Source organism: Myotis yumanensis, unplaced genomic scaffold (assembly GCF_028538775.1).
Source record: "Myotis yumanensis isolate MYYU_CA2020_CCGP unplaced genomic scaffold, mMyoYum1.0.hap1 SCAF_9, whole genome shotgun sequence".
Lineage (NCBI taxonomy): Eukaryota > Metazoa > Chordata > Mammalia > Chiroptera > Vespertilionidae > Myotis > Myotis yumanensis.
This window is the reverse complement of record NW_027223760.1, coordinates 69,973,270-70,000,652: the sequence shown is the minus strand read 5'-3', so window position 1 is coordinate 70,000,652 and position 27,383 is coordinate 69,973,270. Positions and strand designations below refer to the sequence as shown.

General features: G+C 39.0%; 1 protein-coding gene across 2 annotated transcripts in view; it reads left to right on the top strand.

Moving 5' to 3' along the window:
- NAPEPLD (N-acyl phosphatidylethanolamine phospholipase D) overlaps positions 1 to 24,218 on the top strand; it is a 34,509-nt gene extending 10,291 nt beyond the window's left edge. For both annotated transcript variants that reach the window (XM_070424590.1, XM_070424591.1), the window contains exons 2-5: positions 2,367 to 2,673; positions 14,047 to 14,693; positions 19,332 to 19,446; positions 24,041 to 24,218. In XM_070424590.1, the coding sequence (XP_070280691.1) occupies positions 2,367 to 2,673; positions 14,047 to 14,693; positions 19,332 to 19,446; positions 24,041 to 24,169 (1,198 nt within the window). In that variant the 3' untranslated portion in view covers positions 24,170 to 24,218. The remainder of the gene's footprint in view (positions 1 to 2,366; positions 2,674 to 14,046; positions 14,694 to 19,331; positions 19,447 to 24,040) is intronic.
- Positions 24,219 to 27,383: the final 3,165 nt, after the last annotated feature.

Below are 27,383 nucleotides of genomic sequence, written 5' to 3'. Positions count from 1 at the left end.
ATTTTTTGAGGATCCTCTATACTGTTTTCATAGTGGCTGCACCAATTTACATACCCACCACAATGTACAAGGCTTCACTTTTCTCCACATCCGCATTAGTATTAGTTATCTCTTGTGTTTTTGTTGATGGTCATTCTAACGTGTGAGATTGTATCTCATTTGTGATTTTAATTTGCGTATATCTTCTTTGAAGTGTCTAATCAGGTCCTTTGCCCATTTTTAATTGGGTTATTTGTTTTTTTGCTATTTAGTTGTGTGAGTTCTGCCTAATGATCCCCTCCTTTACACCTTTACCATCTCGACTCTCACAAGCCTTTCTTGCTTTTTATGTCCCAGCTTTAGACAATTGGATGCTGCCTAAAAGTCCTATTTTGACTTTGTTTTTGTGGTTTTTGATTCCAAGTACCCTTTTCCCCTTTCTCCCTATCCTCTGATGGTTTAAAATAATGAGCCCAACATTTATTATATAGTTGGTAGACTTACATATGTATTTATATATACAGAGTGTCCAAAAAAAGTATACATACACTTTGAATAATTATAAAGACAGTGTTTATTAAAATACATTTCATTTTGAAAATTGAGCTGTCAGTTGTTAAAGTGTGTATACATTTTTTGGAGGCACCCTGTCTATGAATATATGTGTATATATGCAGACTTATGCACGTATCTCACAAACTGCTCTCCCATTTAGACCTATTATCTTGGGAATTACTTAGTCTCTAAACTTGTGTGTTTACCTTTGTTAATAGAAGTGGGGTTAAAATGGATGGCGGTCTTTGTTTCTGCCTTTTGTAAAGGCCTGGGGCTGAACTTAATAACCCGGTGGAGCAATTCTGTGAGAAGCATGGGCATAACTCACCCAGACCCTTTGCTTTCTAATAGAATTTAAAGAATTTAGACGAGTGGCCAGTTAGCTGGGAAAAGGGAAAAAAAAGAATTAACATTTGGTGAATGACAAGCACTTTATGTGTGTTATGTCATTTAATCATCTGAAACCCCTATGAGGTAAGTAGGGATTTAATAGGTGAGAAAAATTGAGGGCTAGAAAGGTTATTTGCCCAAGATATAAAACTCATTAGACTCTCTTAGCTTCTAGAATCTCCCACAAACAGAGAAGGCTGAACAGCAGCGAGTGCTTTTGTCAGCTGTAGTTTTTTTTCTGAACCCTGATTATTCTCTAGACTGCAGACTACTTACTCCTCCTAAGAGTTTGAAAAAAAAAAAAGTTTGGTTCAGTGAATGTTTTCATCCTAGGGTTTGTTCTTTCCCTTTCTCTCCGGGATCATATTTTTATTTAAACACTACTGAAGTCATAGAAATAATATTTGGCTTTCCGTTATTGTGCTTATTTCCTTAGGATTATAGTGTATTAAGTGTATGCATTGTATTTAAACTAGAAAGAAAGCAAATATTTGTTTAGGAAATAGGAAAGAAATAAAATTCATGGCAGATGAATGCATATTCTTAGTATATTGTTTATCATTTTTGTGTTTGGAGCCCTGTATATGTAGTTCAAAATCAAGGATTTCAGTGCCTTGTGTTAAGTGGTGGTGGAGGCAGCAGTAATAACAAGGTCAGCAACAACCGTTGTCATCATGTGCATACATGTGTGTTACATTTGTTGTATACACATTGCTAAGTATTTTACTTGTATTAGCTTTTCAAATCCTCTCAATAAACCCCACAAGCAGGAAGTCTTATTATCTTCATTTTATACATGAGAGATCAGGAAATTTACCTAGGCTACACACTGGCTTTGCAGTTTTAAATCTGAGTTAATTCAAATTTGTATTGTTCACTCTTAACTACTTTTAAAAAATGTCTCTGAATATGTTGTTTTTCTCCTTTCTTGTGATTTGGACTCAATGCACTTTTCAGGGGGCATGGAAACAGATGATCTTCAAATGAAAAATGACTAGGCCTAGTGGGTTTTATGTAAATCACTTGAATTACTGAGGTATCCTCAAGGAACTACGGTATTCCTTACTAAGTTATTAACAATAATATTTTTACAATTCAGGTATGAAAATATTACAGATTTATGAAGGTGCTTTAATTTATTCTACAAGATGTCATCGAAATGGAAAATTTCATGTTTAAATGCTGGCTGGTGGACTAGATTGTTTTGATTACTGCTGATAAGGATTTTTAAAAGGTTTGGCAGTAATAGGTAAACATCTTTTCTATTTAGCATGCAGTAATACTGGATTCTAAACTTGCATTTTACAAGAAGAAAATTTGAGTTAATAGGGACATAATATTTTTATAAGTTTGAGGAAATTTTTATTGGCTAAGAAATACACTATATAATATGTTTTAATGCCTTTATAGTAAACTCAGTATTTTTTCCTCCTCTTTTTTAGTTCTCCAAAGGACATGGATGAAAATGAAAGCAACCAGACCCTGATGACAAGCAGCCAATATCCTAAAGAAGTAGTAAGAAAACGCCAAAATTCTGCACGGAATTCTGGAGGAAGCACTTCTTCTAGGTTTTCCAGGAAAAGCTTCAAACTGGATTACAGACTAGAGGAAGATGTCACTAAATCAAGGAGAGGGAAGGATGGGCGATTTGTGAATCCTTGGCCAACATGGAAAAGTCTCTCTATCCCAAATATCCTCAGATGGCTGATAATGGAAAAAGATCACAGCAGCATTCCGAGTTCCAAAGAGGTAGCGTTTGGCCCTTTCGCGTGCTGTGTACTTACTCTCTCTATACACACACATATATAACTTAACTTTGCTGTGAATTGTATTATGACACTCAGGTTAGTTAGTTGAGCCACTTTAACGTGATAACGCGGAGGGCTAGGTTTTGGGGAGATAAAGTAAGTAAGGTGCCCTCACATTCATGGCGTAGCAGTAGAGTACATATGTGAATAACCAGCTTAGCACTGGTCCAATGGCAACGAGAGGTAGGAGCAGAGTGCTTTAGAGGTACAAGAAAGGAAACAAGTAATTCTCACTGGTGGGGCAGGAAATGGCTTCAGGGAGGAACTGATATTTGACATGGGCCTCGAGAGATAAAAATATTTTGGCAGTGGTTTTCTAGGTGGCATGGAGAAGGTCACAAAGGTAAGAAAGTGCATGACACGTTCCAGAAAGGAATAACCTGACGTGTGTTTGGAATATGTCTTCTGAGCGTTAAGGTGTGGCCCAAGAGCACTTGGTTTTTCATCCTTGGATAAAGCTGCTAAAGCTATAAAAGAAATCTTCAGATAACCTTTTCAGACCTTTAAAAATTGGCAATAAATTATTGGCCTTTAAATATGCTGGTTTTATTTAGACTAAAACTAACATTTGGCATAAGGTTTATTAGCTGAATCAGATTATACTTTGGCAAGGGTGGGTGGCTCCCAATTACAGTAGCACCCTTTTCTCTTTTCTCTCTCTTAGATTCCTTTCCCTCTCTGGCCTATCTCCCCTGGCCGCTCTTCCATCAACCTCAGGCTTTATGAGGAGTTGAGAGATAGAGAACTTGACGTTGGGAGTGGGGGATGGGTTGAGAAGAGTGGGGGCCCTGAAGGCCTGATCTGCAGTGGGGAGAGGGAGGAGGGGCAGTGGGTGGATGGATGGGTGTGGTGGTGGTAAATATTTTATCTGGGTATGTGTGTCTACTTTTCTTTAAAGGATATGGGATAAAAAACTGACATTGTCATTTTGATGCTAAGTAATGTTCACAGTATTAATCCTAGTAGACAGAATTGATTAACGTGAATATCTTACCAGCACTTTTTTAGAATGAGTTAGGACATTAATAGATAAAACCTTGGTGTGTGTTTTAACTTTGAGGATGAGAGGAACAGGAAAAATCTTTTTCTGGAGAACCCCATATGAAGAGAAATAAGCATGGAGTCGAGCTGTGAAGAGAAGGGTTAGGGCAGGAGGCCAAGATGGGTGGGCTGCATATTGGGGTAAATTCTTCCTGTTTTTTGAGCCACAGCTTGTAAACATACAGAGATAGCAGTGGTGTCTTTAGTTTGATTTCATTTCAAAGAGGAAGGGAGTGACCCCATGAAGACAGATGTATATCTCTGCAGTCTAATGATTTGGAAATACTCTGAGAGCTCGCCAGGCCAGTGGTCCTTAGCCTGTGTGTGTGTGTGTTAAGCTTTCCCGAACAATTTTGTTTTTGGAGAACAGTTGTAAGATGTAAAATTAGGGATTAACAACAATACTGCTCATGTGTTCTCTAAAGCAATTAAATTACTTTATAGCTTCGTGGTCGGTTCACCCATTGATTCCGGGGTGAAGGAAAAGTCTGAAATCGCTCCTTAGGTTTTTCTTGCTGCTCCAAGCACGCCAATGCAGTGTCCTGGGCGGGGCTTTTCTTGTGGTCTCAGATGGCTGCCTCTTGGCACCTACCTCCACACACTGGCCTGTGATGACACAGTGATGACAGAGCTGTGGCCTTTTACCAGAGATGGCTTTGCACAGGGCTATTGGACCTTTGCCCATAATTCAAGGGAAGCTTTCTTCTCCCTTTTCGATAAGAACATGTGAGAAAATGCCCAATTCCTGAACTATTCCCCAGAAAGGAGACAGGAGGAGGGAGGGCTAGCCTCTCCAGGTCTTCACAGATCATTCATTATTTTCTCTGCCCACTAGCTCAGGTGTCCAGGCGCCCTCCCTTACAGTAATGAGAGTGAATAGTTTTTCTCTCATTAATTTCGCCATATTACATTATGAGAGTGTAAGCCAAGAAGATCTCACATCCTCTGATTGGTACAGAAATATCCTGGCTGTTGACCCCCATAGAAGACAAATTTAAAGTTTCCTAACATTCTTAATCAGTCTCCTTGTCCGTCTCCAAATGGTCCTCAGGGTTTCTTCGAATCTCGCTCTTGCTTTCAAGCACATCATCTCCACCAGAAAACACCTCTGTCATTTAGAAGTATTGCATCTACTTAGCCACGCAAGTGGCCGTGTATATACTCTAGTGCTCTGGCTAGGACACCTGAGGCTCTTTTGGATACTGGCCCCTTTTGAAAATCTGATGAAAGCTGTGGATCCTCTTCTTAGAGAAATATACACATGCACATAATCACATTCCCTTTTACTATACGTTTAGGGAGTTTCTGGACCCTTTCAAGGCAGTCCCTTAACTCATTTACTCATTCATTCATTTAGTGAGCATTTATTGAGCAAGTGTTCAATCACTAAAGAAATCTCTAGGTGTGAGAGGTAGAGCAATGAACAAAGCAGAAACACACCCTTGGCTGCTTGGACCTGAGGTTCAGTGGACGAGAGAGACGGTAAACGAGTGAGTAAATTCTGTGGTATATTAAAAATGATTAGGTTCTGAGGATAATAAAGCAGAGAAGGAAGGGTGATGGAAGTGGGAGTTAAATTCTTTTTTAAAAATACATATTTTTATTGATTTCAGAGAGGAAGGGAGAGGGTTAGAGAGATAGAAACATCAGTGATGAGAGAGAATCATCGATTGGCTGCCTCCTGCACACCCCACACTGGGGATCAAGCCTGCATATACCCCACTAGGAATCCAACCATGACCTCCTGGTTCATAGGTTGACGCTCAACCACTGAGCCACGCTGGCCGGGTGAGAGTTACATTCTTTAATGAAGTGTAAGTTTTTTGTTTGTTTTTAAGTCAGAAGATTTTCTTTTTAAAGAAAATGTCAAAGTAGGTCTCAACCTGTACAACTTAAATATGCATCACGTAAAAGGAGAAAGAAGACTTTTGCCCTATTCCAATTTATATTTTATTTCTTATCTCTTCCTATCTTTTGTTCCAATAAAAGCATAGAACCAGGTCAAATGCATGTTGACTTGTTATTTTCATAGATAACTAGTTAATTCCATATTTAATCCCTTTAACTTGCTAAAATTATTAATTTTTACCAGCTCCTAAATCTGATAGAGTCAGACATTTCTGGAAAAACAAAACAAAACCTCTGAAGGTCCATGTAAAGAACACCTGTTTCAGATTATTAGGTCAGTTTAGAATTTAATCACATCTCTGGGAGTTGTTTTTGTTAGGCATTGGGAGGCTAGAGTTTAATAAAACACAACTTCAAATTATTGTTTTTATAGAAACAGACTCTTAGATGCAGAGAACAAACTGATGGTTGCCAGATGGAAGGAGTGTGTGGGGATTGGGTGAATAAGGTGAAGGGATTAAGGGGTACAGATTAGTAGTTACAAAATAGTCACGGGTTTGTAAAGTACAGCATGTAATCAGTCAGTAATATTGTATTATCTATGTATGGTACCAGGTGGGTGCTTGAATTTTCAGGGGGATTTTATGATATGTGCAGGGTTATAATTACTGTATATTATGCAATTCATATCATATTTACTTAGGTATATAAGTATGAAAGTGTTTTGGAAGAAATATTATAAAATAATAGAACAGGTCTAAATATAATGAAAAAGGATCACTAGCAGAGCTGCACAATTTAGTTGCAGTCTCAAAGAAAAGCATGTTTTGTTTTTTTTTAACTTTGACGATCAGATCTATTTGGAGAAAGAAGGCCCCATACTTCAAAAAATGGGATTCACATATCACGACATCTCTCAGGTATTAAGTCTACAGATTACAAATAATTTTCAAAGACAATATTTTTGTACAAATTTTACATGTTGAATGGGACATAAATTTCTGTTTCTGTTGTTTTTTAAATCAAAGTATTTTATCAGAATCATTTTTTTTCTATGAAATCTGTATACATCTTTTTTTTTTATTTAGTTTTTTTATTTAAAGTTTTACATGTGTCTCCTTTTGTTTCTGTTTTAATGACATTTCTGTCCTTGGACAGTTCCTGATACTTGCCTTTCCTGGGTCTTTAGAGCATTGTGCAGGACACAGGCGTGGCATTGTTCAGATGCTGTCACTGCTGTGCGGTTGCAGGTGGCTCAGTGACTTCCCGATTGTTATTGTCACCCGCAGTCAGGGAAGAAGAGACAGAGAATCTCAGAGAGGGAGGAGACAGGCACCTCCTGAGGTTCATGAGGGGAAGGAGGCTGTCCTTACCCGTTACTGCTATGGCAGTGAGCAGGGGACTGTCCGTCCGAGTGTGAGAGACACAGAACTGAGGCTGCACAGCAGAGCCGGCTGGAAAAGTGGGACACCAGGGTTGGATTGCGGAAACCAGACTCCAGCCCCAGGTTTATCCAGTGTGGGGCCTTGTTCCTATCACAGTCCCTCAAGGAGTTCCTTTTCTTATTTTGTCTATAAAGTTAGGATAATTCCATGTAGGTCACTGCAATTGTTTTTTGTTCATCTGACACATGAAAGTACTTTGAAAATATTATCTTTAGCTGTATGATATTGAAGAATAGGGTGCCCTTTGGGAAAATGAAACATACCAATTATTTTCTATTTATCCGATAGTGAACAGGTTGCTTTTTTATTTTTATGAAGAGAGTAAATACATGTATTCAGTTTTTACTGAAAGGCTTATTAGACAAGTACTAGTCTCCTACCCAGTCCCTGCTACTCCGTCACTATCCCCAGAGGCAACAACTGTCAACCCTTTCCTCGGGAGTTTGCCTTTAGATTCCTTTTAATTTTGTTGTGGTAAGAACACAACATGAGATCTAGCTTGAATTTTTAAGTGTCCATGTAGTTGACTACAGGTACAGTTCTGTACAGTAGCTTCGTTTTGCTTAACTGAGACTTTGTGCCCATTGACAGAACCCCCACTTCCCTCTCCCTCCAGCCCTGGCAGCCATCACTCTGGCTCTGTGAATGTGACTGTTTTTGATGCCTCCACTATGTGGAAATGTGCAGTGTTTTTTGTTCTGTGGTCCTTCATATTTTCTATTGTGCTTAATGCTCTTTCCTTCCCAATCTCTTTCCATGGTTATATTTGAACTTTCCCTTTACTGTTTATATTGTTGTGACTATGTTGCCCTGGCTGGTGTTGCTCAGTGGTTACAGCATTGGCCTGCACACTAAAGGGTCATGGGTTTGATTATAGCACTGGGCTATCATCTCCAGGCTCCCTGCCAGCTTCTAGCCCTCTAGTGTCTCCCTTCACCATCATCTTGGCTCCTTAGCCTGTTTGGTGTTGGCTGTTTCCTGCATCCCACTCATTCCTCTTTCTTGGATATATTCTCATTTTGGTGGGGTATATTCTTACTGAGACAGAGGTACTTGGGAAGTCAATTTTTGATACCTTGCTTATCTGAAATGTCTTTATTCTTACTCTTTTTTTTAAATCCTCACCTGAGTATATGTTGCTTTAAAAAAAATGATTTGAGAGAGGGAGGGGGGGGGAGAGAGAGAGAGAGAGAGAGAGAGCGAGCGAAAAGAATCAATGTGAGAGAAACATTGATTGGTTGCCTCCTATCTGTGCCCCAACAGGGGATTGAACCCACAACCTAGGTATGTGTCCTGATTGTGAATCTAACCCGAAACCTTTTGGTGTACGGGTCGATGCTCCAACCAACTGAGCCACCTGGCCAGGGTTATTCTCACTCTTAACTGATAGTGGGGGTATAGAAATTTAGTTTGGAAACAGTTTTCTCTCAGAATTTGAAATCATTACCTCTGTGACCTTATTTTTAGTATTGCTATGGAGAAACCTTTATTTCTGTAGAAACTTGGGAAAGAATTTCTTTGGCATCAGTGTTCTGAAATTTTACCATGATGTGTGGTTATTTATTCATCATGCTTGATGCCTGGTGGGCCCTTTAGGTGTAAAAGTCTGTTTCCTTAACTTCTAGGAAATTTTCTTGAAAATTTCTTTCTCTCCATCTTTCCATTCAAAATCAATCCTCTGTAGTTTTCTTTTTATTTCTCCTGTATGTCCTCTTTTTTTGTTGTTTTATATCTGACAGATTTCCTCAAATTTTTATTAACTTCATTTTAAAATACGTTCGTATTTAACAGATTTTCATCAAATGTATCTCACTCATGCACACAAACACATACTCTTAAAATAATATTATCAAGAATATGGATTTCATTGTTTTAAAGTTAATATCATTTATGCCATGGAAAGAATTATGGTTTAATGAAAAGAGAGTGTCTTGAGAGTCAGGAACATCTTGATTCCACTCTTGATTGGACACTTGTTATTTGACCTTTTTTAAAAAAAGAATATATTTTATTGATTTTTTTACAGAGAGGAAGGGAGAGGGATAGAGAGTTAGAAACATCAATGAGCTGCCTCCTGCACACCTCCTACTGGGGATGTGCCCAGAACCAAGGTACATACCCTTGACTGGAATCGAACCTGGGACCTTTCAGTCTGCAGGCTGTCGCTCTATCCACTGAGCCAAACTGGTTAGGGCTTGTTATTTGACCTTGCTGAGTTTCTTATGACTGGTCCCCACCCCTTGCCTTGGTCTTGTTATCTGTAAAATGCCAGTGACATCGGCTTCACATGGTTAGATGACATAATGCACCTAAACCACCTGACAAAGGTTAGTGGTTGAATGAATGCTAGGATTTTTCCCTTTCCCCAAGAAAAGTGAAATATTAACTGGTATACTGGTTAAATATGAGCCTAGGGATTTTCCCATTTGCAGCTTAAAAAAAGGAAGACTAGCAAGGAAAATCTCCATCCAGTAAAGAGAATGCCAAGTGAGTGCTTGGTTTTTTCAAATAAATAAGAATTTCCCAACCTCCATTCTGCATGCTTTTTCAAAGTCTGATGATTAAGTAAAAAAAAAAAAAAATATTTTTCTTTTTGGAATCTAATTGAGACTATTTCTTTGAATCATATTTATGGAATAGTAGCTAGCGATCAACTTCTTTAAAATAAGCTGCTCATTGTGATGGTCTTAGCATGGAGAAAGGAACATGAGAAAAGTGTGGTTGCTTAATTTAGATGTCAGTACTTTGACTTTTTTTTAAAACAGCTTTGTTGAGATATAATTCACCTTCTACAAAATTGACCTGCTTAAAGTATACAATCAGTGGTTTTCAGTACACCAAGAGCTGTGCAGCCGTTGCCACAATAATACACTTCCATTACCCTAAAAGGAAGCCCCATGTCCTTAGTCCCCACCCTCCAGTTCCCCTGCCCTCCTTCGGCCCCTGGAAATTGCTAGCCTGTTTTCTGTCTCTATGGATTTGCCTATTTCTGATATTTCGTAAAAATAAGGATCATATAATATATGGCCTTTGTGACAGTCCTTTCAGGACCTTACCTGTTAATACTTTGTTTGGAGAACAAGTCGAGGCTGCCAGAGGTGCTCGATTCAGGTTTTGTTCCCCTTCCAGAGTCAATGCATAATACCAGATACTAAACCTGAAATGATTTTTAAGCTCAGGAAAAAGAAAATGCCACAGTTTTCAGGGATTTTTGTTACAGGTATTTCGATGTACTGTTTAAACATGATGCCACTTAAACATTTTTTATAGTTTTATTAATATAATACAAGTTCCGAAGGGCAAAAATTAAGAAAAAATATATACTACAAGTTCCACATATTCAAAAAGTACAATTTGATGAGTTTTGACAATAAGTATATACCCATGAAATGGTCACCACAAACAAGATAATGAACATATTCGTCATTTCCAAAACTTCCTTGTGTCCTTATTCTCTCCCATCTGAGATAATATTTGGGAGTAGTATAATGGTAAGGGACAGCGTGTGTGGAAGCTAGCTGCTGGGTTACCTTGTATGAATATTGTGACTTCTCTAATTTTTTGTTTTTTCACCTGTGAAGTGGAGATACTTAATGTATCTACGTCCAGTATTGTGGTTGCTATTAAATTAAAAATTTTTATGAAGCAGTTAGTACAGTGTCTAGCACATAGTAAGCACTCCATAAAAGATAGCTATTGTTAATGTGATTTTATTTTATGTTACCCTAAATTACTTGATATACAGGATGGGGTAAAAGTACATTTATAGTTGTTCATATGAAAAATAATACAATAATAAATAAATAATAATACAATAATAAACTCTGTTTTGTGAGCTCAAAACTGTAAACCTATTTTGCCTCACCCTGTATTAGATAATTCATCATTATTATGTGTCAATATGAAGCCTAATATGAGTACATATGGTAGGTACTCAATTTATATTCCTTGATTCTCTTTTCTCCTTAATTCTTTTAAAAAAAAATACATATATTTTATTTATTTTAGAGAGGAAGGGAGAGGGAGAGAGAGAGATAGAAACATCAATGATGAGAATCATTGATCGGATGCTTCCTGCACGCCCCCTACTGGGGATCCAGTCCGAAACCTGGGCCCATGCCCTTGACTGGAATCGAATCTGGGACCCTTCAGTCTGCTGGCTGATGATGCTCTATCCACTGAGCCAAACCGGCTAGGGCTCTCCTTAATTCTTGATAAGTACACTATATGGCACTTATTATTATTCACTAACCCTGATTACTAACTTTGAGAACTGATTTGAAAAATTTACATTCATTCTATCATCCAACTAATTTTGTGAATACACGTTGTATTTCATCACTGAATCAGATTCTGAGTTGAATAAGACATAAGATACATCCTGTGTACATTTAACAAGGGTATAAGACAGAATATTCATAGCTGATGCATGAGCTAAGTGACATGAAGTTGAGAGGCAGGAGTGCTTGCTTCCAGCAGTGGACACCCGGGGATGGTCTCACGAAGGCTGTGCAGTTTGATTAAGGACTCGGGGGCACGGAAGGGAAGACGTTCAACCTGAGAAATGGGATCAGTATTGTGCAGGGCTCTGCAGCTCAGTCTGGGAACAGAGAGCGGCCTCGGTGTAGTTGGAACACAGCAGTGTAGAGGTGAATGAAAGAGCTGGTGAAGGGGTTGGGGGAGTCCAAAGAGGCTTGCTGGGTGAGGAGGTGAAGGCTAAGTGTGCTGTCAAGCAGTAGAGAGCCAGTGAAGGTGTTTTCAGCAGGAGAGAGTTACACCACAAGTAGATAGCTTTTGAGGTGGCTGTTTATGGATTGAGTTGACGGGAAGACAGTTAAGCAGTGAGGACTTTTAAGTGTTAGGATGTTACTTAGGTCCGTTAGTAACTATGAGAAAGGAAACAGGCACATTGTAAGAGATCGGTAGGGTTGGTGCCTGACTGGTTATCAGGGGTGGGGCTTTCTTCTTTTGGAAATCTTGTAGAGTGCTTACAGTGTGCCAGCCACCGCAAGCCAGTCCCCACAGCCAGGAAGTGTAGGTATAATTGTTAAGCCCCTTTTACTGATGACGAAACCAAGACTCAGGTGGCTGAGAGAAGTGTTTGTTGTCCTTCAATTGTGCTGCTCCTCTGCTGTCCAGGTCCTTTTCCCAGTCAGACCTTCTCAGTGACTTCTCACTTTGCCTTCACCAGCTTCTTCTCCATCTGCCCTCTTGTTTCTGCTCATTGCTGTCTCCTTTGTTCAGGTCTTCGTCACTCGTGGCAGCTATTGTGACACAATCCAAGGTCATCATTTTCACTCTGACAGTGTTTTCTCGAAACAGAAATTGGGTCATGTCTTTTTGTATTTTTAAGATGCTTTCTCATTGTCCCTGGGTGGAGTGTGGCATTCAGGGCTCTTGCTGTATTCTGATCCTTTATAGATGTCGTTTGTCCCCTCCCCCCAAAACGCCAGCTTCTGTTTGGCTCTGCCTTTGCTTAGGCACTTTCTCACCCTGAAACGCCCTTCCTCCTTTTCTCTGCTTCATGAACTTCTCATCATTCTTTAGGAGCTCACGCAGGTTATGGTATCTGTCATACCTGTGGCAACAGGGCTCTTCGTTCCTTCCTATCAGGCTGTATAGCATGTCTTGTAGTTAATTATCCAGTGCCATACCCTTTTCAAAATTGATTTGCAGCAGCTTATAAAAATACATGTTGCAGTAAAAAGCATATGGATGAACATGTAAGAGCAAATGGACTATGAGGATAGGAAAATAAAGTCAAGAATAAAGTTAGGATAGAAATACGTTCCATCGTGGCCCCCACGATGCTGGAGGCAGCTTCAGCGTCTACTCTGAGCTTCCTCATCAGAGTGAAAAGGGAAGCACGGACTCGGAGTTTTCCCGGTGACAGTCCAGTGCGGAAAGCCAGTTGCTCCAGAGAAGAGCTCTTCCTACTGAGAACTGAGAGATGTTTCTGGGGTGAGTGGAAGGTAGGGGTGAACTTGTTCCATGAGGCCCTAAAACACAGCTGCTTCTTGATCGAGCTCAATCCAAGGACAATATGTAGAATAACCAAAGGATTAACATATCGTGCCGAAACCGGTTTGGCTCAGTGGATAGAGCGTCGGCCTGCGGACTGAAAGGTCCCAGGTTCGATTCTGGTCAAGGGCATGTACCTGGGTTGCGGGCACATCCCCAGTAGGGGGTGTGCAAGAGGCGGCTGATCGATGTTTCTCTCTCATCGATGTTTCTAACTCTCTATCTCTCTCCCTTCCTCTCTGTAAAAAATCAATAAAATATATTTAAAAAAAAAAAGGATTAACATATCGTATTCGTTGTAGTTATTGTTTTACATCTGCTTAGCCCCCCCCCCCCCCCAAATGATCAACTTCTCTCAGGCAGGAACCATGTTTTGCTTTGGTTTGATCAATGATAGAAAACCTTAAGAGAAAGAATGAGGAGAAGGTTATATGATTGTGATCCGCCCAGGAATCATCATCATGCTCTGATTTGAATTCTACTCAAAAAGTCAGATTCATGTCTGAGATCCAAGATCTGTAAATAAATGGCTGTGAGTTTTCTTTACTGTTTTAGGGACTGACCTGTGTCCGAGGCGGTTTTCAAGCAGTAAATGCACGAGCCACCTGAAATGGCAGAAGTGACTGCAGCTGGGCTCGTCTGCCACTAGTACTTACGTAAGAGAGCCTTGGAAACATTCAGTACATTCAGCAGTGCTCAGTTTTAAATTCAATTTTTCCTTTGTTTACTGCATTTGGGGTTAAGAGTGTCTTACATTACTATATTATCACGATTAGTGAGGCAGATTCAGAAAGAAGTATGCCTTTTCAAGAGCAAAGCAAAAACAGCAAATTTATTGAATGACTTCAGTTCCCCCCAGATAGCTCTTCTTTCTATTATTTATGTCAAATATGTCCTGTGATGACATAAGACCTTTTAACTTTTGTCTAAGGGCTGCTTTCCTTTTTTTGTACACTTAGGAACTTGATAAAGAACTCCCTGTGCTTAAGCCATATTTTATCAATGACCCTGAAGCAGCTGGAGTGAGCGAAGCTGGCTTAAGAGTCACGTGGCTGGGACATGCCTCGGTAATGGTGGAAATGGACGAGCTCATCTTTCTCACAGACCCCATGTTTAGCTCTCGTGCTTCACCGTCGCAGTACATGGGTCCAAAGCGTTTTCGGCAGGCGCCGTGCTCTGTCAGCGAGCTCCCCGCCATAGACGCGGTCCTCATCAGTCACAACCACTACGACCACCTGGACTACAGTTCTGTCATCTCTTTGAACGAGCGATTTGGTAATGACCTGAGGTGGTTTGTGCCGTTGGGTCTCCTCGACTGGATGCAGAAATGTGGCTGTGAGAACGTGATCGAGCTGGACTGGTGGGAGGAGAACTGTGTCCCCGGACATGACAAGGTCACCTTTGTCTTGACACCTTCCCAGCACTGGTGTAAAAGGACTCTATGGGATGACAACAAGGCCCTGTGGGGCAGCTGGTCTGTGTTGGGCCCTTGGAATCGGTTTTTTTTCGCAGGAGACACTGGTTATTGCCCTGTTTTTGAAGAGATAGGAAGAAGGTTTGGACCTTTTGACCTTGCAGCTCTTCCCATTGGAGCTTATGCACCAAGGTACGTGTGCTTCCAAAAAACAACAACATTCCCGCTATTGTTTATACCAGAATAAGCTAACTGAACTTCAAAGTAAAGTAGCCATGATTTTGTGATACCATATAATTTGTGATTTTCCTGGTGGACTTTGTTATACATTGATTGGGGGTTAGTGGGTGAGATTCAATTAAAATTTTTAAATAATCATAGTCATATTAGCTAAATAATTATTCGAAGCCAGAAATTATATTACCAACAAAAACATTTCTGTGCCTAGCCCAGAAGTTCAGGCACCATTTTGACGGAAGTTAAACCGATCAGCCAGTGTCAGACCTCACGCTTGTTCTCCCTTTCGCTCGGAGGACGCTCTCCTCTGCAACCACTCCTTGCTGCATGGCTGGAACGCACCCTCGTTCCAAAGCGTTTTGGAGCTCTCCTGTGTGTGCCCGAGGAAACCCAGGAATGGCCCATAGCATTGCTCACTTGTGTTGGTCTTATTTCAGTCAGCACTGAATTCAGTCTGGTAATGACATTGTTGCATTACTCACCCCTTGCCTTCCAACCGACATACTGATCACCTGTCTTTGGAGTAGATAAAGGTCACACGAACTTTTGAGAACTAGGAGACCCACTGCCTGTGTTTTCCTGAATCCTGTCTATTTAAGGAAAAGAGAAATTATTTCAAATAATTCAGTTAGATTGCAGTCAATTCCAGTTGATATGCACAAGTTAAGAGAAAATAAAAACTAACAGTAGCAAAGTCAACACTAACACATAGTGCATTGAGCAAACCTGATCATTGGTTTCCATCTGATTTTGTTTTACTTATTTAATTAACTTTCTAAGTTCACTAAAGCCGTCTTTATTAATGCTTATTTCTCCCATTTATGTGTCTTTCTAGTTTAAGTGGCTAGATATTTTTACCTTATTTACCAGGTAAAATTTTTTTATTTTAAATTATTAATAGGACTTGAATTTAACTTTTCCACTTAATTCTTATTCTGAATTCTAATAAAACCTCTCAAAACATCATCCATGGTGTTTACAAATCAACTTCATATGGAATTGATCTTTACTCAATATGTCTTTAGTATGTTGGAATATCTCATAATTATGAAAACAAGTTTTCATATGTAGCAGAATGGAAACTTATCATAATCAGGGTGTCCCAAAAAATGTATACACGCTTAATAGCTAATAGCTCAATTGTTATTTCTTTCTTTTCAGATTTAACCCATTGGAATTAATAATTATTCAACATGTGTATACATTTTTGGGGGACACCCTATATATGCGACGATATAAATTCACTCATGTAATTCCCCATTTCTGCTTATATTGGAGCTGCCTGTTAAAAGGACAGGGGGGACATATTTGCTCTAAGAAAAGTAAATTGTGGTAGCTTTTACGGTGTAATCTCTGCTTAGTATTAACAGTTTAGAAATAAGGCTATCTATCATAACTTTAGAGTACTCTATATATTTAAGGTGATTACACAAAAAATGACTTTCAGTAACAGGCGTGGGATGTCATCCTTACTTTGGGAACGTTTCTCTCCAAGTCCGTTAGAAGTTTGAGTTTTTGTTTGACATTTACACTGGAGTAAACATCTTATTTACTTCAGATAGACATGAAGGTAGAAAGGAGTATGTCTATTTCTTTGATTTGCAGTAGGAATTTAAGAAAATGGACGGAAGCACCGGTAACTATTTTCACTTCGCCCTGCATCCTGAGTGTCAGGAGCTGTGGCAGCACAGTGCCTCTCTCCTCTGCCGCTGAGAACAGTGTCTGTTTCTAGGCTCCCAAAGGGCTCGGCAGCTCCTACAGTAAATAACAATCTTCTGGCTGTAAGAGATGGATGAGCTGCTCCATGATGTGTTCTGTGAAGCGTAGAAGCACCTGTGCTAGTCCCTACCCATCGGTCTTGACTGCAGCTGTAGTGGGCAGTAGCAGCCCCGGGATATACATAATGTGAAGGCAGTGTTGCTTTTCCTCTTCTAAACTAATGGCTGGGAAAGCAAAGGATTTGCCTGTAGACTGTACACTTCCCTTTTTATTAGAAATAATAATTATTTCTCCTGAAAATGTACCCTGCTCTTTCCAAGGTGTTAGGCAGCCTTTCAGTGTTTCTACGCTCTAATTATCCCCCTCATGAGCCCTGTCTTCTTGTCCAACCAAAACACCTCACTGTTCAGTTGTATTCTGTTTAAATAATATCCTTAGGTAGTAATTGGGGTATTTTTGCTCTTGATCTTTAAATATTATATATGAATTTTTGTTGGCTTTTCAATTTAGCAAGTTTTTTTCTTTAATTCTTTTTATTTTATTATTATTTAAATCTTTATTGTTGAAAGTATTACATATGTCCCCTTTTTAAAAATTTGTTTCAGCAAGTTTTTCATGTTCTTTTGCAAGTAGACTTTTAGTTTCTAATTCTTTTTTTTTTTTTGAAGGTTCTGCCGATTTATTTATTTATTTTTTTAAATTAAATCTTTATTGTTCAGATTATTACATTTGTTCCTCTTTTTTCCCCCCATAACTCCCCTCCTTCCAGCTCCCACCCCACCCTCCACCCTCACTCCCCACCCACTGTGTTCATCCATAGGTGCATGATTTTTGTCCAGTCACTTCCCGCATCTCCCACACCCCTTTTTCCCCCAAGAATAGTCAGTCTATTCCCTTTCTATGTCCCTGATTCTATTATAATCACCAGTTCATTCTGTACATCAGGTTATTTATTCACTTGATTCTTAGATTCATTTGTTGATAGATGCATGTTTGTTGTTCATAATTTGTATCTTTACCTTTTTCTTCTTCTTCCTCTTCTTAAAGGATACCTTTCAGCATTTCATATAATACTGGTTTGGCGGTGATGAACTCCTTTAGCTTTTCCTTATCTGTGAAGCTCTTTATCTGACCTTCAATTCTGAATGATAGCTTTGCTGGATAAAGTAATCTTGGTTGTAGGTTCTTGGTATTCAGCACTTTGAATATTTCTTGCCATTCCCTTCTGGCCTGCAAAGTTTCTGTTGAGAAATCAGCTGACAGTCGTATGGGTATTCCCTTGTAGGTAACTGAGTTTCTTTCTCTTGCTGCTTTTAAGATTTTCTCTTTGTCTTTTGCTCTTGGCATTTTAATGATGATGTGTCTTGGTGTGGTCCTCTTTGGATTCCTTTTGTTTGGGGTTCTCTGTGCTTCTTGGACCTGTAAGTCCATTTCTTTCACCAGGTGGGGGAAGTTTTCTGCCATTATTTCTTGAAATAGGTTTTCAATATCTTGCTGTCTCTCATCTTCTGGCACTCCAATGACTCTGATATTAGACCGCTTAAAGCTGTCCCAGAGGCTCCTTACACTATCTTCACACTTTTGGATTCTTTTTTCATTTTGCTTTTCCAATTGGGTGTTTTTTGTCGAATCTTTGGTTTGATTATTGTACTCCTCTGGTCTGCTATTGGGTATAATATTCTTTATTTCAGTCCGTGTATGCTTACTTTCTAATTTCTTTATCGTAGCATCGAGGGTCTCATTAGTTTTCGTGAGGCTCTGCACAAATTTATGGCAAGCCCTCAAAATTGCGATTCTTAGCTCCATATCCTCCATTTCTGTCATGTTTTTTTGTCTCCGCATCTTTTATGCTTTCTTGGTGCACCCCCTTGTGGTCTCTGTGCGCAGTCTTGTTCTAGCCAAGCCTTAATTGTTGTAGTTAACACTAGAGGGATTTGACCCCCAGGCCGACTGGCTATAGGAATCAGCTGTATGGAAAACGTCTGCCTTCTGGGGAGGCGCTAATCCAGCCTTTGCCTGAGGCGATCGGCAAATGGCTGTGCGCAGGGTTTGGGCGGGGCGGGATCAACAGGGCGGGCGGAGGGAGCAGTTATGGCCACGCTCAGTCCCGTTCCCAGAGGCTCTGCTTCTCAGAACCCCGGCAGCCGCTGCAAACCTCGGAGAGAAAGCTGCCCTCAGGTTCCAACTGCTGCCGGATAATCCCGCTTCTCCCGTTTGAGTCTGGGTCCCTAGAGACTCGCCCGGATCTGGAGCCCAGAGTCTGAGACTCACTCCCGACAGAAAACGACAACCGCGCCCTCAGCCACCAGCCCGCTTTGCGCGTGCACCTCGGTACCTTTGTATTTTCCACACTGCGCCGCCTCTGAGCCTCGATTTGCTGTTCTCTTTCCTTCTAGTTGTAGAGTCTCTCTTCAGCCAGCCTTCCTGTGGTTCTGGGTGATGTCCGTTCAGTCTTTTAGTTGTATTTTTGAAATGGTTGTTTGTGGCAGCGGTCTCCGGTGTTTACCTACGCCGCCATCTTGGTCTCTCCCAGTTTCTAATTCTTTCCCATTGTTTTGATTCACACCAGGATTGCAAACTATCTACTTTTTAAAGTAACAGTAAGACATTTTCAGAATAAATCATCAATAAAATCAAAATACACACAGCACAAAATCTTACTATTCAAAGGAGAGTTTTGCTTGAGACTTATCTATTGTATAGCAGTTTGTACATGAAATATTTTTGCTTAAGTTTTTACAGAAGAAAAGTAGACTTAAAGGAGATGGTTTTGCCTGTTATTATTTTCCTGTGTAGAATCTTAAAGGTTGTTTAGATGAAGCAGTCATTATATATTTCAAAGGCTTGAATTAATAAATTGCTGTGTTTCATCAGGTGGTTTATGAAATACCAGCATGTGGACCCAGAAGAAGCTGTACGGATTCACATTGATGTTCAAGCAAAGAAATCTGTGGCCATTCACTGGGGAACTTTTGCCTTAGCAAATGAGGTCAGTCTGTGATAAAAATAACTGGTGTGTTTGATCTATGATAAGATTCAGGCATTACCACTCCCTTTGGTGTGTTCAGAGATCAACTGGAATCAGAACCTGTGTGATTCATAGTCATCATATGAAGTGGTAAATCATGAGTTAGTAAAACAGTATTTATATAGTGAAAAAACCCTCACTGCATGCTGTTCTTTTGACTTCTGTAATGAAGCGTGTGTTTATATAACAAAAAATGAGTGTAGTCTTGGGAAACAGAAAAATGAACCACCATGTCTTCTCTCTTAGGGAGCCTTTCGTTGTAGCAGAACATGTAAGACATGTACATAATAACTCTAAAACAGATGTCAAAGGGGTAGGTGGCCTCAGAATCAGGGATAGTTGCTGATTGGAGGGATCAGGGAGAGCTTCATGGAAGAGGTGACATTTGAACTTGGCCATGAGAAGGCATTTCAAGAGGAAAGGGCAGAGTGTACGATCGGAAGCAACACCTGGGGTAGTGAGGAATTCTGTTCAGCCAGAGTATGGATGTCATATGGAGGAAGTAAGGCTGGACAACTTAGAACTTTTTAGAAATGTTATTCATCCAGTAAACATCGACTCAGTGTCTGCTAGGTGCCAGGTGTTGGGAGAAATGGTACTTTTACTCATAGACTTATAGAACTGATTTTTTAAAATTGATTTCAGAGAGGAAGAGAGAGGGAGAGCGAGATAGAAACATTAGTGATGAGAGAGAGTCATCCATTGCATGCCCTACACTGGGGATCGAGTCTGAAACCTGGGCATGTGCCTTGATGGGGAATCGAACCGTGACCTCCTGGCTCATAGGTAGATGCTCAACCACTGAGCCATGCAGGCTGGGTGAAGAACTGACTTTTTGCTTAAGGTAGCAGAACCCTACAACTTTGCTACTAGCCAGTTCTGGGATCAAGCAGGAGGATAGAAGAAAGCTTTCTCCTCTTTCCTGGATCCAGGACCTGCCCTCAGCAAAATTTAGAAATGGCTGGTTGGCTTCTACTTTGCTTTATGTGGCATCTTCCACATCCAGGGCAGGAACCGTTTTCATGCTGTGTCAAGCACTCCCTTTCCGTCCTGTTTTTGGCCTGCCCTTTCCCTAGATTACAGCTTGTTCCAAAATTACCTAATACACTGCCTGCCCACTGCCTATTCTCCCCACTCAAGATTCCCACATTGTGATGCAACAATCCTGAGCCACAGCTAGGAGATGGAATGGAGTGAAGGACCACAGGGATGGGGAGGATGAATGAGAATGTGTCTTTGTACTTGAAGAAGGGGGAAGTTTGATATTGGTTTCCATTGGTACACCACTATATTTGGTGGCATTTCTTATTCCATATAGAGATATATGCATATATATGCTCCACATGTTATACCAGTGACTTAGAATTATTTTAGTAAACCTGTGCAGAGAGGTATCTAGGACGACACCTAGATTTTTAACTTCAGTGATTGTTGTGCTCTTTACTGAGAAGATAGAAAACCCGTCTTCACGAGTTGTTGCATTATTCAGCCTTCAAGAATTATTTGTTAAAAATCTAACCTCCATCTTTCTTTCTTAATGAAACATGTAATAAAAACTCACTTAGCAATTTGTTCACATTTTGACATTCGTTGCATAAACCTGACAACCATGAGTTTGTTATAAAATAGATGGCATTTTCAGGGAGGATGTTTTGCCTGATTTGTAAAAACAATTTGCATGTAAGTAGATATATTAGCTGTTTACTCTAATATAAGCAGGTTAAGGACATTCTTAACTTGGCAACACTTTGAAATTATACATATAACATTTAATTTATCTAGGAAATGAATGAATTTTCTAGATGACGTATTTAAGCACTAAAACTTAAAACAACTCAGTTCTGGGGGAAACATATTTCAAGCATTACAAAACGTATCTTAACTTTTTAAATGACCAGTGTCTTTATCTTCTATTGGGATAGATCATAAAACATAACCCTTAAAAGGGTATGTATGAGTTGTCGTGGGCTGGTTCCTGGCCCTTACTGGCTTGAAGCTGGGAGCTTCTGCTTCCATCACTTACTCTAATTCTCCTCGAATGGACTGTCTTGCTCTATATAGTGTTTGGCCCTAGGGCCATGGGTATTTTTCTCTCTTTCGGGACTGAAGTGCTCCCACTGAGACAGCTTCCAGTCATTCATAAGCTCAGTTAGGCCCTTCTTCTGGGCCTATCTTCTAGATCAGGGGTGGGGAACATCCGGCCCTAGGGCCGTATTGAAATCATTTGGTCTGGACCTGCCAAGGCATTAGGGGCAAGTTAATTAAATGTTTGACCAAATATGGCAGGCTAATTTTTAAGTTGATAATTTTGTATGGCCCATGAATGATGTCATAAATATCCAAATGGCCCTTGGCAGAAAAGAGGTTCCCCACCCCCTCTTCTAGATGGTTTCAAACAGCCAAGAATTGACCTATGAAGAAACACAGATATTTTAGCATCAAAATCCATACCAAGTTACAGCTTATAACCAAAGTTATAGCTTAGCAAAGAATTTAGTGTACAGTGATTGTGTAATTATATTGTTGGCTAAGACTTAATAGGGGAAAGAATTGAACAAAACAAGGTTTTAAAAAAATGTTTTTATTGATTTGAGAGAGAGAGGAAGGGAGAGGGATAGAGAAATAGAAACATCGATGAGAGAGAAACATTAATCAGCTGCCTCCTGCATGTCTCCTGCATGTCTCCTATCGGGGATTGAGCCCAAAACCTAGGCATGTGCCCTGATTGGGAATTGAACCCGTGGTCTCTCAGTTTATGGGATGATGTCCAACTAACCGAGTCACACCAGCCAGGGCCAAACCTGTGCATTTTAAGACAGAAAACTTTCCTCATTTTTCTAGTACATCACCAGCTGTCCCTTCTTAGTCTCTGCTGCCAGTTCCTCACTTATGCTTCCTCTCAACAGTGAGTACCTTAGGACTCAGCCCAGGGACTTCGTCTCTAGCTGGTTACTCCTGTGGGGATTTCATCAGTCTTATGGCTTTAAATACCACTTATCAACTGTCCCTCTGTAGCTCAGGTTTTTCCCATAATCCACATTTATATTTCCAACTGCTTTCTTAACAATGGTACCAAAATCTAAGTCCAAAGCCAAACTTTCTGAGCTTCCCTCACATTTATTTCTCATACATCTCAGTAAGTGGTAAATCCTCCTTCCGGTTGCTCAGGCCAAAACCTTGACTTCTCTCGCTCTCATATCTTCCCTCCATCCAGTTTTCCCCCACATGCAATCAGCTCACCCTTCCAATTAGGACTTTGACCATTTCTCATCGCCTTCCCTGCTACATGCTGCCCTTACAGTCTGTTCCCAACACTGCCGAGGACAGTGACCTTTACACCTTGAATCAGATCATGGCACTCCTCTACCGAGTAGCTTCCCATCCTACTCAGTCAGAGCCACAGCCCTCACAATCGCCTGCAAAGCCCTGTGCGTTCTGCCCCAGCAGGTCTTTGTTCAAATATCACCTTCTCAGAGAGAACTTCTTGGACTGCTGTATTTAAAATGAAACCTCCACATCCCACACTTGCCCACATTTTGTCCCCAGAATATATCAACCACTCAGATCAGATAGTATTTTCTTACTTATTCATTTCTTATCTGTCTCTGTATTAGACTGCAAGCTCCACGGTTCTGCTTGGCTCCTTGGCCTGACTACTGTACGGTGCTCAAAGGATGCTGGTTGTGTGAAGGGTGGAGGCAGACCGCCCCCTGGTGATTAGATGAGACACTGTTTGATTTTTCCCCACATTTTACAAGCTTTTAAAATTGAAATTGGGGTAAATCCATTTGAAATAAAGGGGAAAAGTAGCAATTATACAATGTAAAGATTTAGACCAAAAGAGAAAAACTGGTGAGGTGATTTTTTAAAAATATCTTTTTTTAAACATATTTTTAATTGTTAATATCTTTTAAATCAGTAGTTAGAATAACACATATCCAAGTGGTTTCAGTTTATTTGGAAAACATTTGATAGCAGTGTGCTGTCTTCACCTTTTTTTTTTTAGGTTGAAAAGGGGAACACACAAAGGGACATTCCACCTGTCATATTTCTGTCCCTCTTTCGCTCTCTACACTACAGTATCAATATGTGGCTAGGGATTTGAGGATAACAGCCCTCTTCAGCCAAAAAGGTTTCTCTAGCATTTGCTTACACACACAACACTCCTGCAATGTAAGTTTCTATACTAAAAAATACTGGTAATATTTAATTCTCTAATATTATTTTAGGCATTGATTCCGTTTAGACCGAAATTTCATGTAGTGAAATAGTGACCAGATTTCATGCAATTTAATGTTGTTCAATCTGAGTTGGAACCAAATTTGACATACATGGTGTTTGGATAGATTGGTAAGTATGATGTTTCTATTGACTTAACATTAATGACTCTTGTATTAGAAAATGTGATTAACTCATTTGCTAATGCTTCAGTGAAAAGGGCATTATTTTAAGCAGACATGTTAGTCATTTTGGTTTGAATTCTTATTTGAAATATCCCCCAAATACATGTATGGTTAACCTTTTCCCCCTTTTTCCTCTCTCTGCCCTTTGCCAGCATTACTTAGAGCCTCCAGTGAAACTGAATGAGGCTCTAGAAAGGCATGGACTTAAGAATGAAGACTTTTTCGTCTTGAAGCATGGAGAATCAAGATACGTACATACCAGTGATGAAAGCTTTGAATAAATACGAGCACAGGAGCTTTTAATGAAATAAATCTGATATAAATTTGAAAGTACGTGATTATGATTTTTTACATTAGGAAACTTCCTTTACATTTGCAAGTTTCTGTTTTATGTTTTATGTAGTAACTTTACTAATACGATTGCCAGTTCACATAAAGAGTTCAGGTATGGGTTAAGTAATGAATTGGCTAAAACTGATTTTAAAGACTATTTAATATTTAAAGACTATTTAATATTTCTGTTCTTTTCTTAAGGACCTTCTGCAAGGTTAGTCAAGGCTGTGTACATAAGTAGATATTTTTCAGAGGACTGCTCACATAAATGTATTTCTTACATTCACACTAGAGTAATGATAAAATTGACTCTCACATGCTTATAGCACTTCTTACTCTGAGTAGCTTACATGCCAAATATTAAGTGATATATTTTTTAAGCAGAAAAACATAGAAGAGGTTAGGCTAAGTTACATTTGTAAAGACATTTTTTTAAAAAGAAAGGAACAGTATATTTCTATTGCATGCCTAAATCAAAAGCCCCGACAGAATAAGGGAGTGTGGTTATGAGAATGTGATATATGAAATTTTCTATTTTTAATCTAAATGTCAGACGCTAAGCACAAATATAGCTGCAAGGAAATATTTTACAAAGCTAAATGCAGATCTTAAGTATTAATATACCATGCACTTTGAATTAAATTTTATTCTCTCTGTACATTCATATTTTTCTGGTTTCTTAGCTCTAACTCAATATATTAGTAAGATTTATATTTTATGTTTGACATTATTCAGATGTCGTATTTTATATTAAATGATTCCCTCAGCATGATATTCTACTTTTAGTAAGCCAGTGCAGAATACTAATATATATATATATATATATATAACATATATATATATATATATATATAGAGAGAGAGAGAGAGAGAGAGAGAGAGAGAGAGGAATCAGCTGACCTGAGGCTCAGTCCTAAAGGCTCTGAAGTCACTTGATTACTCTGAACCGCCTTAAGAGAGCTGACTAGATACATTTGGAGGTCCATTCTGTCTCATTCATAGTCTCAGTGAAATGAACTTTATTCATAACAAATAATCAAAGTAGGTTTTTTGCACCAAATGCTACGCGGGCAGTGCCGTAGCACATGTATATGCATGCTACAGTTAGCCACTTAATCTCACCAAGGAGTTTTCTGTTACTGAAACAAGTCACCTATGCTCACGGTGCCTCAGTTTCCTCATGTGTAACAAGAGGAGAATTTTGAGCTACCTCCAAAAACTATGAATAATTGATTTTTTAAAAAATGCACTTTGAAAATATAAGGGAGAAAATGATTTTTTAGGATACCCTTACCTAATACATATAGGTAGAACTGGAAGCTGAAAATAGGTTAATTTTTTTGATAATGTATTGTTCCTGTTACAGATTTCAGTATATATATCAGGACACTAAACACTGAGGATTGGCAACTTTATCTCATTCATTTTGTAAAATTTGGAAAGCCAAAACCAAATCTAAATGATCTTAATCAAAATTTAGCATTTTTACCTACAAAGATGCAAATTGGTCAAAAGGAAATGTGTATATAATGTTTGTGTATATACTGTATGTGATTTGGGGGCACTAAAGCACAAACAATTTCCCCATAAAATGGACCTTCAGGAAAAAAACTGAATAAGCATAAACTTTTTTCACTCCAAAGGAGCATTTAGCAAGCAGCTTCAAATCAGGATGTTAGGTTTGTGGTGGATTAGTTTTGAGTGTGTTGCCCTAATACTAGCCAATGTTTTTGTGATCACCTTGCTGTTTCACGCTGAATGGAAAATTCATCTCTTACCTCTGCTCTACGAAACAAGCTAAGTACCTCTTGATTTCTTCTCTGTCGAATGCCTTAACATTATTTTTGTATTCACATGTACCAACTGATCGTCTCTAAGCACCTTAAATTATGTGCTATTTCCATTTAATTGGGCCTGCCTCATATTTCTAGGCTGCCTCACAAGTTTTAATTACCATTCACATTCTTTCTACTTTGATGTTTTATTACTAAGAAGTACATTAAGCTTCATCTCTCCTTATAGAATATCACTCTGTTGAGTTATTCCCATTTTATTTTTTACTTATGTCTACATTTTGAAGGGTTTATCTGCAAAATGAAAAAGAAAATTGAAAAAGACAAATATATTCTCTTCCCTTCATTCAGTCTAATGTACTTCATAATACCTTTTAATCTCCTTCCTCTAAGTCAATTTCATTTTCCTCTTTGATTAGCTGGCATCATTACCAATGTGAGACATTACTGAAGTTTCCCTTTTTCCTGTGGGAACTGAGGAACACTGACATTCCTCATTGCCCAAGAAATGGAACCACCAATTAGGAGAAGTCGCACCTAATAAAAGCCAAGGTGTGCCACGATCTACAGAGATAAAGATCTGCTTGTGCATTTTCATTATGTAATTCTTTCTGGGTAGTTAAAAGGACTCCCCCTCTTTCTCCAGCATTTTGACATTTCAGGGTCAATGCTCTGATTTCCAGGATATGTGATTATTTATTCAAACTCATAGAAGAAAAGAGGCAGTTTTAGAATTCAATGCTGCTAAAGCACATTGAAACCAAAGTCCAGTTTTTAATGTGTGCATTTTGAATATATATTTTCGGTAAATAAGGAGGCAGATTAAAAAATTATTATAAAGAAATGTATCTTTCAGGGAATTAATACTTAAGTTTGCATCACTGATAAAGAAAAGTATTATTCTTAGTCATCATATGTACATTACTAATGTAGCTGCTTAGGAATTTACATGTTTTCATCTCAATATTGAATCCTTTTTCTACTGTAAAAATATTTCTTCCAAGGTTGAGTTCTGTATCAGGATAACTGTGAAAACACATCTTTCTGTTTGAGGATTTTGACTTCCTGTGGAAATCCATGTATTGACCAATGGAATTTAAAGTACTATTAAAGCTTTGCCTTAAATACTCGAGTAGGAAAGCTTCTGCTTGCATTTTTATTTACTTAATACTAAGCATGGTGGTGATGAACTTGAATATTATAAAACCTGGCTGAATTTCAATATATCAATGAATTGTTATAGTAGCTTATGGAGCAAAAATATTATTAAAGATAATAGCTGAGAAATTTTCATATATTGTATGTAATTTTAGTTAAGTAAAATATGGATGAAAATTAATGAATAAAGTACTATCAATTAATAGGCGAAA